Raw genomic sequence first — 14,576 nt, forward strand, 5'->3', positions numbered from 1 at the left:
GTGTGCAAAGATTAAGGATGTTAGTGAAGCTATTATTCAGCAGAGCGAATGAAGAGATGACTGTTTTGAAAGGTATGAATGATTTCAAAATCAAGAAATATGCATGAGAAAAAATATGAATGAATTATTGGAAGAAGTGAAAAAGAAGAGAATAATTAAAGACTCTCAGTGTGCTGCAACTATATGATAGCACTGACTTGAGAAGAAAGATGATTTTGAAAGCATCAATGAGAAGAATATATATATATATATATATATATATATATATATCCTTGTGTTCACATTGCTGAATGGTAATTGATCGCCAAAGGGAACAAACACGGAATTGGATGCCAGAAGTATCAGAAATAAAGGGGATGTTTTTTGTCATTGGTCAGCACGATTTGACCAAACAATATTGGCATCAGTGAAACATAGTTGACAGAAGATAATATAGTTACACAGATAGAATGTAATTGGTATTTTATTTTTCAGGAATATAGAGGAAATATGATAGGAGTGGTATTACTAATAATAGCTGAAAAACACACTAAAAAAGAAGGAAAGCAGGATTTGAGGTTTAATGGATATGGTTCCTTTGAAGCTAAGTGGAGTTCATGGTTGCTGCAATTGCACCAAAGGATAGCCAAAAAGATGTAGATACAGGACAGATTACCATAATAAGTGTATCCCAAGCAATGATTATGTGGTACTTTATCTACATGAAATACCCGCTCGATTTCTCAAGCCTTGCGTCATGTTGACAAAATGTTTACGTGTGTGATTATTTATTTATTAGGAAAATAGGCAAAACAGCCATAAAAATGTTTTTATTTATTTCCTGCAAGAAATATAACATAATCTGTGACTAATTCGCCAGGTAGTCGCCAATGAATTTTGTCACTGAAGCCGTTGGCATCGCTACAGTTTAAGCATATAATAATATCGAAAATGCGATGCGTGCTATAAATATCATTGTGTTGATAGAAAGAAGTTGTATATGGTAAACTCATTCCTCAGAATAGTGATTTTCTGTTAGCATTATTCAATCATCTGTAAGATTTTTATTTATTTAATTGATCTGCTTTTATTTTATTTACAGCAGTGTTTCTCAACGTGGGGCAATTTGAATATTTTGGGGGACAATTAGAAAATGTACATATTTATATTATACTCTTTCAGAATTTGGCAAACTATTATGCTAGGGGGGGGGGCATCAAAATCTTTGAGACGTTGAGGTGGGGCATGTTCCAAAAAACGTTGAGAAACACTGATCTACAACAAAATGCTATATATGCAAAATACTTTTCTGCCATGCGTTTTTTCTGCATCTTTTCAGTTGCATATCGGTTTTCCGTAAGCTGGATTTTAAATCTTGGTTGTCTCTCCAAATGATTCCGAATGTGTGTAGAGCAGAATATGTTAACAAATGTTCGATAATTGTACTGATGATGTCTTATGATACATAAGAAGAAATATTTACGTAATGAAAAAGTTATTTACCGTGGCATACGTGTTATTCTATAGTTAAAATCAAGCAGTGCAGTATCTACATATAAATAAATTTACAACAAAGATTGTTATTTACAGCAGTACATAAATAGTCCAAGACAAATTAGTAAACAATATGTATGCACAAAAATTAAGTTTAGCAATGTCGGGGGTAGGTGTAAGCACCTCAACAGTGAATAGGTTTAAGGAGATGTATGACAGGTATTGTGCTAATGAATATAGTGGGTCTCCCATGATGGGTCTTTTGACTCCTTGGAGTGCCCATATAAATAGTAATAATGCAGTATCTACATATAAAAAAAATTACAGCACAGATCACAGCAATATACAAGGTCAAAGGCTACAGCAGTACATAAATAGTCTAAAGATAAACTAGTGAATAATATGGATGTACAAAAATTAAGTTAAGCAATCCAGTATCTGCATATAAATAAAATTACAGTCAAATGTGTTTGTACTAATTAATTCTTTTTAAGAAATTAAAAACATCTCTCTGAGTGTATGTGGCTTGGCTAGATAGGTAAAATTTTCATTCCTCTTGTGTGTAAAGTGCTAGCACTCCACCAGAATATGACAAATAGTAAGATACATATTGCATTTTTCATACACATGTGGGTCATCAGCCCTCAGCAAATAAGAATGCATATGATAACTGTGACCTGTGCAGAGCCCAGCAAGAACAACTTCCTCTCTTCTCTTTCTATGTTGACTAGAATGTCAATGCTTAATTCCTGCAATTTGTTTGTCAATGCTTCCTGCCATGATGACTACCATTGAGCAATTAGCTTTGATCTTATAAACTGTCTGCATATAGTACTGTAAACAGTACATGGAGAAAGTATGAACTGGTCTAGTAACTGCATTTGCAGTCTCATTTCCCTTAATTCTAATGTGGCAGGGAATCCTCATACAGCACTGGATGTGGATTATACATGGGAGAGGAGATAGCCTGTAAAGAGCTCAATGAGTCTGTATATATTACATACCTTTGGTAGCAGTTTTCTTTTATATGCACAAATGCAAGCTGAATGGCATGCAACTCTGTTGTATAATTACTGCAGTCAAGTGAGATCTGATTGGAGATAGTAATGTCAGGAAAGGAAACATAGTAGCACAGCCAACACAGGTGTTAGTTCTTGAGCCATCAGTATAGGTGGGCAAAGAAATCCAAGTGGCTGCTCTGTGTGCATTAAACAGTTGTAGGTAGACAGATGATGGAGTATAAGACTTTTTGTAATTGACAAAGTGAGAGGTTGCAGGATGGTGCAAACCTGCTATGGAGGGATGCTGTTATATTTGGTGTAGGCAATATTGTCAACATTCATGCCAACAGCTTGCATAGTTTTTTTAACATGCATATCAAAAGGACGTATGGCAGCAGTGTGACCTGTGTTATATTGAGCTTTCCAACACAGAGAAAAGAGACTAGTCTGTGTAGGATGATCTGGAAGAGACTATCTTTAGGGCATAATTCAGAGACAACTGTTTCCATCTAAGTGATAGAGCTGGTTCATTTGCTTCAACATAAAGATGTTCACTTGGTGATATGAAAAGATCCTTATACCCTGATGATGGATGGGATCCAACCATCGCAGGTTATTTTGCCTTGCAAAACCATAAACTTCCATAATCTAGCTTCGAGTGTATAAGCGCACTCTATCTTTTACTGAATGATCGATATTCATTGTTTTGTTTTTATTGTGCACTTGTAGTGCAAAAGAGCATTGAAGGAAATTCAATACTCTCTTGCATTTTTCTCTTAGTTCATGAATGCGTGCAAGGAACATAAGTTTTCTGTCAAATACAAGTCCCAAGAACTTGACTTCTGTTTCTACTGGAATAACCATTCATCCCATTCTTAATTTCAGGATCTTGTTGGAAAGTGTACACAGGCACTTTTTTCTGTTGAAAAACTGAACCCATTACTAAGAGCCCGTAGAGAAACACGATCAATTGCTTGCTCGAATTGTCCTTTAATTACTCTCATGTAGAGTGATAGTAAATTGTGAAGTCATCAACATATAGAGCATTGTCTACAGTGGAAGGAAGCTGTTTAGTGATTGATTTAACTGTGATAGCAAAAAAAGTGTCACACTAAAGCCAGAGTATGGAGGGGATACCCTGTTATTGATGATATGGCCGAGATAGTGCACTTCCCACTCTGATTTGGAAAGTTCACCCGAACAGAAAGTTTTTAATAAATCCAGGTTGTGTCATAACCTTTTTCCATGTCAAAGAAAATTGAAACCAGATGTTCTTGCTTTAGGAGTGTATCTCTTATGCAGTTTTCTAAATGGACCAAATGGTCTAAAGTTGAACATCTACAAAAGCTACATTGGGTATTGGAGAGCAAGTTTGTTGCTTTCTAAATACCAGAGAAGTCTGGCATTAACATTTTTTTTGTAATATCTTATAACGACAGCTTGTCAGAGCAATAGATCAATAATTATTTTCTTGTGCTGGATCCTTTCCTGATTTTGGGATAGCAATGCAACTGACATGCCAAGAATTTGGAAATCTTCCTCTGTATTTCTACTGTATATTAAGAGGAGGAGATCCATAGAAGATGATGTAGATGTTTTATCATTTCATAATGGATGTCATCAGGCCTTACTGCACTAGGATGAGGTAGTAAAAGAAATCTTTTTAGTTCCTCCTTAATAAATGGCTAATTGTATGGCTCAAGCACATTGGTACAAAAATTTAGCCTTTGTTTCTCTTTCAGTATTAAAGGAGGATATGAAGCTGTTCTTGAGATTCCAAAATTTTCTTACAAAGTGTCTGCAATAGCTTTGAGAACAACAATAACACTTCCATTATGGTCTAAGTCAGACAAACAGCCTATATCTACCTTTCATTTTATGGTTTTATCCTATACGATTTTTGCATCGGACATTTGATTAATTGATGAGATAAATTGGATCCAAGATTGTTTTTAACTTTGATGTCTTACATAACATACTTTGGCCCCGAGCATGTTTAAAAGCTATAAAGTTTGATGTGGTGGGGTATCTACGAAATATGCCCCGTGTTTGTTTTGTATTAATCTTTTTTTGGTATTCTGGATTTCACCAAGGCTTTGGATAGAGTGGAAATTGAGATAATGGGTCTGTTACATACTTTAGTGCTTCATTGATAGCTGTTTGACTGGCTATATCAGCATTAAATTTTGCAAGATGGGAAAAGGTGTTCCAGTCATCCTGGTCCATTTTTCATCTGGGCATCCATGGTTCCTGTGAAAACACTGCACAAAGAACAGGAAAGTTATCACTTCCATATATGTTCTCGCTGACATCCCATATGAGCAGTGGAAGAATGGAAGATGGATTGCAGAATATGAGTGGGTAGGCATATCGAAGAAAGTATTGAATCATCATCATCATCATCATCAAATTCCTGCCATGTACCCTCAAGGGGTGTACAGGATATGACAGTACTACATGAAAAAATTACATCATTACTAACTTCCTATCTACAATTTTCCTCCAAATCAGTCTGTTACTTGTCAAGACTCCAACATTATCAGATCTTATATTTCTATCATCTAAGGCACTTTGTACCGTATCAATCCACCTATATCTTGGTCTTCCTCTGGGTCGTTTTCCTGCCAACCTGGCAGAGAACACTTGTTTTGCTAATCTTTCCTCTCCCATTCTATTTAAGTGACCATACCATCTGAGATTAGCTCTGCTAACGCATTCCTGGATGCTGACAATGTCAAGTTCTTTTCTAATATCCTCATTTTTAATATGATATTGCCATTGATGCCATCTGTTCACGCCTCTAATCTTTCTCAGGACTCTCATATCTGCGGTCTCTAGTCTTTGGTCAAGTGTTTTACTTCTGACCCAGCTCTCAGATCCATAAGTTAAAATTGGTTTGAACACAGTCTTGTATACAGCTAATTTAGTGTTCTGACTAATTTCTTTCTTATTCCATATGAATTTATTCAATTGACTTCCCACGATACCAGCTTTGCTGATTCTGTTGTCTATTTCTATATTTAGTTTACCATCTTCAGTAAAAATTGTGCCTAAGTAGCTGAAATGGTTTACTTGTTCCACAGGTTCTCCATTCACAACACAGTTGACATTTTCAATGATTCTGCCTATTTTCATTGTCTTTGTCTTTTTATTGCTGACCTTCATACCATATCTATTACAACAGCAATTGAATTTAGTCAGAGAATCTTGCAGACTAGTAGCGGATTTATTTAGAAGTATAACATCATCCGCATAAAGCAAAGAGCTGACATTAACATCTCCAATTTTGATATCAGGTTTAATACCACATTCCTTCATAATGTGATCCATATAGATAATGAATAACAGAGGGGATAATGTACATCCTTGTCTCACACCAGATTTAACATTAAACCATCTTCCTGTACTTCCTTCAATTCTAACTGCTGACTCACAACTCAAATAAAGACTAAGTATTGCTTGATATAATGCCCCATTGACACCATATAACTGCAGCGTATTGAATAGCTTCTCTCTTGGCACCTTATCATATGCCTTTTCCAAATCGACAAAACTTAAATACAGATCTTTGTTATATTCCCATGCTTTCTCGACTATTTGTCGTAAAGTGAAGATCTGATCCTGACAGCCTCTATTTGCCCTGAATCCAGCTTGTTCTTCACCAAGCTTTTCTTCCACAATTCTTCTCAACCGTTTCTCAAGTAAACTTGCATAGATCTTACCAGGAACACTAAGTAGGGAAATACCTCTGTAATTCTCACATTCAGTTTTATTTCCCTTTTTATATATGGGTACTATGAGAGCTCTACTCCAATCATTGGGAATTCGTCCCTCCGTCCAGGCTTTCTGAACTATGCAGTGCAGCCACTGTAAGACTCTTATACCACCATACTTTAGCATTTCTGGTCGAATATCATCTACTCCTGCTGCCTTTCCACATTTCAAGCCTTTGATGGCTTTTTCTACTTCAAGTATGGATATGTATTCCTGACTGCATGCCTGGTCAGTGTTTTTTATCACTGTGCTGTCATCACTGCTTGTTTCATTTAGCAGTTTTTCAAAGTAATTACTCCATACTTCAATTATATCTTTTTCTCCTGTTTTCATTTCACCTTTATCATCTCTAATTCCTTTTACAGCACTCTTTCCTCCATTCCTAAGCTTCTTCAACAACCTCCAGAATATTTTGCCACCTTCTTGATATTTATTTTCTATATTCTTGCCAAAGTCCTCCCATGACTTTTGTTTAGCTAGTTTTACACACTGTTTAGCTTTCTTACATTTGTCTCTGTATTCTGTAAGAGTAAAAGCTGACTTATTTGCCAGGAACTTTTGATATGCTTTCTTCTTTTCCTTCACTGCCTCTTTAACTTCCTGTGTCCACCAGGGAGTTCTGATTTTTTTATCCTTGCACACAACCTCACCACATGCCTCTCTGGCAGAATCAATCAATATTTCCTTCAGAGTTTGCCACTGATTCTCCAAGGTTTGATTCCTGTTTTCAAACTCTTTCATTTTCTTTTCAATAATATTTCTGTATTTTAGTCTACAGTTCATATCTGAGAGCTGCTCAACTTTTATTCGCTTTAAAACTTTCTTACATGTTATTCTTTTCAATATGAAATTCAATTTTATCCTGCTCAAGACTAAATAGTGATCACTTCCAATTTCAAATCCTCTGTACACTCTGGTGTCCTGCACCAGGGAGAAAACATCACTATCAACAATAACATAGTCAATGAGACTTTTCTTATTCCTAGCCTCTTCTCTCCATGTGAATTTGTGCACATTTTTATGTTGGAACATGGTGTTAGTAATAACTAGTCCATGTCCTGAGCAGAAATCCAACAGATATTTGCCATTATTATTAGCTTTGCTCTTTTCTCCAAATTTTCCCAAAATATTTTTGTATGTCTCACAATCATTTCCTACTCTACTATTTAGATCCCCAACAAGGACCAACTTTTCCTTTTTCATTGTGTCAGTTGCTTTTTCTAAAGCCTCAAAAAATTCCTCCACTTCTACCTTAGTAGAACCTTCTGTGGGACCATAGGCACAAATAAGTCTCATTGTCCAGTTCCCCATTCTCATATTTGCCCACATTACTCTACTTGAGACTGACTGCCATTCAAGAAGATTAGCCTCGTATTTTGTGTTGAATACTATGGCTACTCCTTCTTTTCCTTGATTGTCATTGCCTGAATATAACATTTTGTATTTATTGCTCAGAAAGATCTCACCAGTTTTGGTCTTTTTTGTTTCAGTCACCCCTATTATGTCGATCTGGTACTTATCTAATTCCTCAGCTAGCTCCATTTCTTTGCCATTCAGGCTTCTTACGTTGATAGTACCGATCTTTAACTCTGGTGATGTTGAGTTGGGGTTTGTTTTCAGATTTGTTCCAGTAGCTGACTTTTCGCTGTTCGCCCTGGTTCCCTGGCGAAAACAACGGGGGCCTTGTTTAACCGGGCGACGCCCCAGCCGGCATGAAATTTTGTCATGTTGTACCATCATTTTTTATTTTGGTTTAACCAATTAGAATACAATTTGGTCGGCTAAATCCCAAATTGCCAGCCCATCCTCGTTCGTTCAGTATCAAAGTAGATACCCAACAGGGTGCACCACGAGAAGGTGAGGATTGGACATTAGGTCAGAAGCCCTGGTCGGTTCTCCGCATTCCTTTAAAGGCTATGTGGAGGTCTCCTCTCAGTTATACAGCTTTGACCCTTAAGCACCCCCTAGTATTCAAAAGGGGAGAGATCATTGTTGTCAAGGATTCTTTCGATGATTCGACCTCGTATTTCTGTTGGCACTATATTAAAGTCGCCCATAAGAAACATGAGTTCATGCAGTTGCTAGATAAGGTTATCAAGATTGATTTAATTTAACTCAGCACACGATGGTAAATAAATTGAACATACCCTAGTAAGAAATCCCATGGATAGGTGAATCAGTACTGCTTTCAGAGCAGTATTGAGCTGGACATGATGGAAAGGAGTATGACTACCCATTAAGATAGCTACTCCTCCATGAATAGGACCACCTCTAGTTCTGTCGTTGCATACAATAGTGAAATTCTTTAAGGTAAGGCCCTCATTGGGTCTAAAGTATGTTTCCTGTAGACAGAAACAGAAAGGTTTGTGTTTCTGCAACAAAATCAATATATCACTAATATTCTGGTGAAACCCACAGCAGTTCCATTGTAAAAATTTTCTTACTGTTTTGACTTTATAGACTTGTCTGGTTTTTGGGAGGTTGATGGCTTACCGTTGTCAGGTTTATATTTATTAATTGTTTTTGGGAAATATGGATGGCCAGTGTCCATCTCTTCCTCTGGTAAAATATTCAGTACATCTGATGTGTCAGGATCAGTTGGCAAGTTTAATTTACTTTTAGTGGATACTGAAGTATCCATTTTTTTTCTGTGGAGGTGTCTAGTGGTTTATCTTTAAATGATATCTTAGCAATAATTTTTTTGATAAGTGGGCTCTCATCGAATGGAACCATTTTTGGAGTTGTCTCTAGAGCAAGACTGTCATGCGATTGATGTGCTCAACAGAGAAGCACTTGTGATCATAAAGTTCAGGTATGGTGAAATTATCATATGGTGGAATAGACATACATGTTGGAGATGCTATTGACTTTTTCTTAGCTGCCACATTCTCAGCATAAGAGGATCACAAAACAGGTGTAGCAGTGGTTAATTTCCTTTTTTGCATCCTGATATGATATATTTTGTTCTGTTTTAATTTTTTGTATTTCTTTTTCATCTTTACATTTCTGACATGTATGAGAGTAAGCTGGATGATCTCCCTGACAGTTGACACAGCGCTTTTTTTGCAGAACAAGATTTGTTTTGCTCTTTATTACCACATCAGGCACAGGTGGTAGAGCCATGACAGGCAGTTTGGACATGTCCATATTTCTGACATTTAAAGCATCTTAGTGGATTAGGAATGCATGCTCTAACATCTGTATAAGCAGAGTTGAAATACTCTGCTTATACAGATGTTGGAGGCTTAGGTGTATCAAAAATAAAGATGTTGTTTCTGGTTGAAATCAGGTAATCATCCCTATGTATCAGGATATACTCGCATCTGTTGCACCTGATATTTAAGCTCTGAACATATCTCCTCATAAGGAACATCAAGATTCCATTCTGATATTGTTCCTCTACAAAAGTTGAATGTTTTATGAGGTTACTGTGATTGGTATTCCACCCATTGATGTTGTTCCTAGTAGATGTTGTAAGTTTTTCCACTTGGTTATACTATAAATTAAAGATGCCAAGAAATTATATTCTTGGTTTAATCCTTGATCCAAGTGTAAGCAAACAAAGTTTGCACGTGAAGTAACTTCATGACTGGGCAATTTGTATATAGAGGCTAATGACTTTAACATCACTTGCTTTAGTATCCCACAACAGAAAGCACATATCCTTACGGACATGTATAATGCTATGCATTATGGGAAGGGGTCACTGCCCATACCCATACTGGTTTGACCTTTATTGAAGTCTCATTAGTGAAAACCAGACCCAGAAGTGATACCAAGATTGAAGTAGTGCAGAAGACATATTTCCACATACAACTAGCCAAAAGGTGTCACATCCTATTACTCAAATACTCTGGATTAAAGATGTTAAAAGTTTTTTCACTTGGTTATACTATAAATTAAAGATGCCAAGAAATTATATTCTGGGTTTAATTCTTTAATCCTTTATCCAAATGTAAGCAAACAAAGTTTGCAGGTGAAGTAACTTCACGACTGGGCAACTAGTATATTATAGAGGCTATATTACTTCAACCTTGGTATCACTTCTGGGTCTGGTTCCCACTGATGAGACCTCAGCAAAGGTTAAAACCAGTATGGGCAGTGACCCCTTCCCAGGATGCATAGCATTATACATGTCCGTAAGGATATGTGCTTTCTGTTGTGGGATACTAAGACAAGTGATATGACGTCATTAGCCTTTGTATATGAGTTGCCCATTCATGAAGTTACTTCACATGTAAACTTTGTTTGCTTACATTTGGATAAAGAATTAAACCAAGAATATAATTTCTTGGTATCTTTAATTTAATTTTTGCTCCTAATATTCTTGGTTTAAGAATAAGTTTCTTGAAATGTTGTTGACATGATATTTCCATAAGGATATCACCAGAATGTAATTTCTTAACAGATCCTGCCAGTCCTAAACGCCTTTGAATAATGAGAGTAACATTTTCCCTATTGACTTTTCACTTGTTGCATGGATGATCAAAAACATTGGTACTAGTATCATATATCTTTTGTTTCTTACTTCTCTTACTAAATGCCGTATCTATGGTATCAATGGGTGGTTCAGACTTGGTTGTGGTCCCTGAAATGTTTGAGGATGAAGAATTCATTCTCAAGGGGTTTTTGGTTTGGCACCAGAGCTCTCCATCCACCATGGAGCTACACATGGATGCCCACTGACCAACAAGCAATGACTATGCTTGGGAGTGGAATGCCAGGGCTACCCTTGACACTATACCAGCACCACAGCAAGCCTTGGATCCCAACCATGTGGTGAGAGACTTACTGCAACACCGTTGACCCTTGCAGGCAAGCCCACTAGCTGATTGATCCTGGCGTCAGCCATCCAGAACAGCCGGTCTTGTTGAAGCAGAGGCCAAAGTTATGCAAGACTATCAGGATCCCCCTTTCCAGATATCCGCAGGTCGCACCAAATGGCAAGGGCATTGGATCCCATTGATGTGGTCTGAAAGAAAAAATAGTAAACAAGACTCAGAAGTAGAGCAAATAATATGCGCAGGAGTGGTGAAGAAAAAAAAGAGGAAGAATGAAAAGGGCCAGTACCATCACTGGGAGGTCTCCTCACCACAAACAGGTGCCCCACAAGGAGTGGCTATAAACAGCATATTCAAATATGCCTGCATAATTTTGGTGGGTGTCACACAATCATTTGACCGACTGTAGCACGTCTTTGACTTTATGATCATTCTAATCCCTCATCTGCTTTTCACAGTATATCCTTGTTGCAAGCCACATGCCCAATGATGACTTGATATCTTTTTTTTTTTGTTTACCATTCTTCATACACCCAAGACACTGTTGGTTGCATTCTTAGTAGGCATAGGATTTCTGAGGTACCATTACATTCAAAGTTAAAACTTTTACTGATTATCTCTCTCACACATGCACACATCCAGTTTGAGCATGAGTCTGTTGCTTATTCTTAGCAAGTGCCTCCCACTGTTATTATTCACATGTTACTAGTTGGTTCCATTTTTCATGGTGTCTAATATTTTGTTGGTATTGAGTTCCTCATTTTTACTATAGTGTTTTAAAGGTTTCTATTATAATGCAACAGAGTGGTAAAAGTTTATTATATACTGTCACAAGCACTAATTCGCATTGGGAAATTTCAGCTGCCTATTACACATATGGATCTTGTATTTGACTTGCCAAAACATAAATTCTAGTAATATTAACTAAACAGTCTTTTCAGCTTCCTTTTTTTTTTTTCATTAATATTTTAAGATCTGTGACCTAATTTTTTATTTATTTTCTTTTTGTTACAGATCAGTTTTCAAGTTCATTCAAGTGAATTCCAGTAAATGAAAAGTGATGCAGTGATGACAAGCAATTAATAATTTTGAATTTATGCAGCCATTTCTGATTTCACTGTGTGGTTACTACCCTTCACCAACTCTGTAAAATGTATGTTTTTTGTTTAGCAGTAAGGAAAATCAGCCGAAGCAGTATATTTGATTCATCACTTTCCTTTACCAGATCACTTTTTTTACGTAATGAATATAGCAAGATTATGTTAGAGACAAAGATATTGTCTTCTTTCTTATATCATACTGGAACTGCTAATGTTGAAGAACTTCAAAAAGACTATCTAAAACTAAGTTCATCTTGGTGGGATACCAAGGGTGTGTTTGCACCTCTTCATTCTATGAATGCCTTGCGTGTGCCATTAATTCGAGATAGTCTTATTTCGCAAGCTCGTGGAACTAAAAATGCATTTCCTTTGAAGGGTTTTCACATTTTAGATGTTGGTTGTGGTGGAGGATTACTCTCAGAACCTCTTGCTCGTCTGGGTGCCATTGTTACTGCTCTTGATCCTCTTCAAGAAAATATTGATATAGCCAAACAACATTCTTCACAGGATCCAGTAATAAAAGACTCTATTGATTATATTTGTGGTACTGCAGAGAGCATGGTTGAAAGTCATTATGAAAAATTTGATGCAGTTGTGGCAAGTGAAGTGCTTGAACATGTACAGAATATGGATCTTTTCCTGACTTCTCTTGCTGCATTGGTTAAAGAACAGGGATTCTTGTTAATTACAACAATTAATAGAACATTTTTATCTTATTGGCTAGCCATTGTAGCAGCAGAGTTATTTTTTAAAGTTGTACCACTAGGAACACATGATTGGCATAAATTTGTGTCTCCCAGTGATCTTCAAAAAGAACTCAGTTCTTATGGCTTTCAGGTTTATCTTCTTCATGGCATGTGCTATAATCCACTGACTAACCAGTGGAAGTGGACAGCAAACACTAATATTAACTATGCTTTGCAAGCAGTTAAACTCTCTAAGATTATGAATTAAGAAATGAATATTAAATTTTAATCGTATAATGCAAAAAAAAAAGATTTGCAGAACAGATTACAGCTCTCCTGTGGTTTGCAAAACTGATTTGGCCAATGAGCTAAAAAAGTCATTATTATTAACAGATCTTCATAATCAAACCATCACGAGTGGTCTTACTCTATCAGCAGTGTACATCATATTACACCTGCACACTCGCACGTTACGTTAACATGATCTTTTGGCAATAGTCTTCTCTCTATTCTCTCTCCCCTTCAACTATTTGAATAATTTTTTGTATTGACATTTTCACTGCCCTCTACAAAAGTTATATTCATTCTTGTAGCCATTTTTATACAATGAAACCTGTGGTGAATTCATCACTAAAAAACACATGTACTAACCACAGTGATAAGTTTTTAATATGTAAATATTTCATCCCAAGTATCTTGGGACATCCTCAGTACAGTAATTCAAGCAATACTAGGAATAACATACAGTTAGGGTGCATGATTACAATGGAATCTCAATATTTTTTTTTTAAATAAATAAATAAATATATATATATATATATATATAAATAAAAAGACTATTTTGCACAATTTTGTATGAAAATTTCCCATACTTTAGGAATAGTAAGAACATCATTGCAGTTTAAATTTGGTGTGTGTAGCAGGGCTTCAGAACTTTTATATAATTTCTATGTAAAAGTTTCGACTTTTCCCAATGGATCCTATGGTTTGGGTTTTCAACTCCGTGTTGAGAGAGACCAGATTTCTGTAGTTTGAAAAGACGAATGTGGTCTTGAAGTTCTGAGATGCGTTTCTGAACAGGTCTACCTGTTCTGTTCAGAACAGTAAGACAAATTGCAGGAGCATAGGATCTCATAAACGCCAGGTAACGTCAGAGGTGAGACGTTGTCCTTAGGAGAAGGTCTGAGGATGTCTCAATCTGGTCTCTCTCAACACGGAGTTAAAAACCCAAACCTTAGGATCCATTGGGAAAAGTCAAAACTTTTACATAGATCTTTATATAAACATGAACGTTTATATAAAGAAAGTGCTGAAGTCCTACTACACAGACCAAATTTAAACCGCAATGACATTCTTACTATTCCTAAAATATGGGAAATTGTCATACAAAATTGTGTAAAATAGTCTCTCTCTCTTTCTCTCTCTCTCTCTCTCTCTCTCTCTATATATATATATATATATATATATATATATTTGATTTTAATATATTATAATTTATTATATTTATTTATTATAATTTATTATATTTAATAAAAATGTTATATATATATATATTTAAATATATTATATTTATTTGATTTTATTTTTTTGTTCAGTTATATTTTAATTTACTTCTATAACACGTTACTGCACGCATATTGAGAGTCCATTGTAATTATGCATCTTAACTGTATGTTATTCCTAGTATTGTTTGAATTACTGTACTGAGGTGTCCCGAGATACTTGGGATGAAATATTTAAGTATTAAAAACTTATCACTGT

At 36.0% G+C, this 14,576-nt stretch overlaps 1 protein-coding gene across 1 annotated transcript; it reads left to right on the top strand.

The window, feature by feature from the left end:
* Nucleotides 1-901: 901 nt before the first annotated feature.
* On the top strand, nt 902-14,229 carry LOC150093935 (ubiquinone biosynthesis O-methyltransferase, mitochondrial-like). Its single transcript, XM_090412963.1, has 2 exons — nt 902-1,034; nt 12,044-14,229. Exon 2 carries the CDS (start codon nt 12,181-12,183, stop codon nt 13,081-13,083), a length of 903 nt encoding a protein of 300 aa, XP_090269089.1. The 5' UTR covers nt 902-1,034; nt 12,044-12,180; the 3' UTR covers nt 13,084-14,229.
* Nucleotides 14,230-14,576: the final 347 nt, after the last annotated feature.

Source organism: Typopeltis vanoorti, chromosome 23, assembly GCF_054136105.1.
Source record: "Typopeltis vanoorti isolate ZY-2024b chromosome 23, IOZ_Tvanoo_1.0, whole genome shotgun sequence".
Taxonomy (NCBI): Eukaryota; Metazoa; Arthropoda; class Arachnida; order Uropygi; family Thelyphonidae; genus Typopeltis; species Typopeltis vanoorti.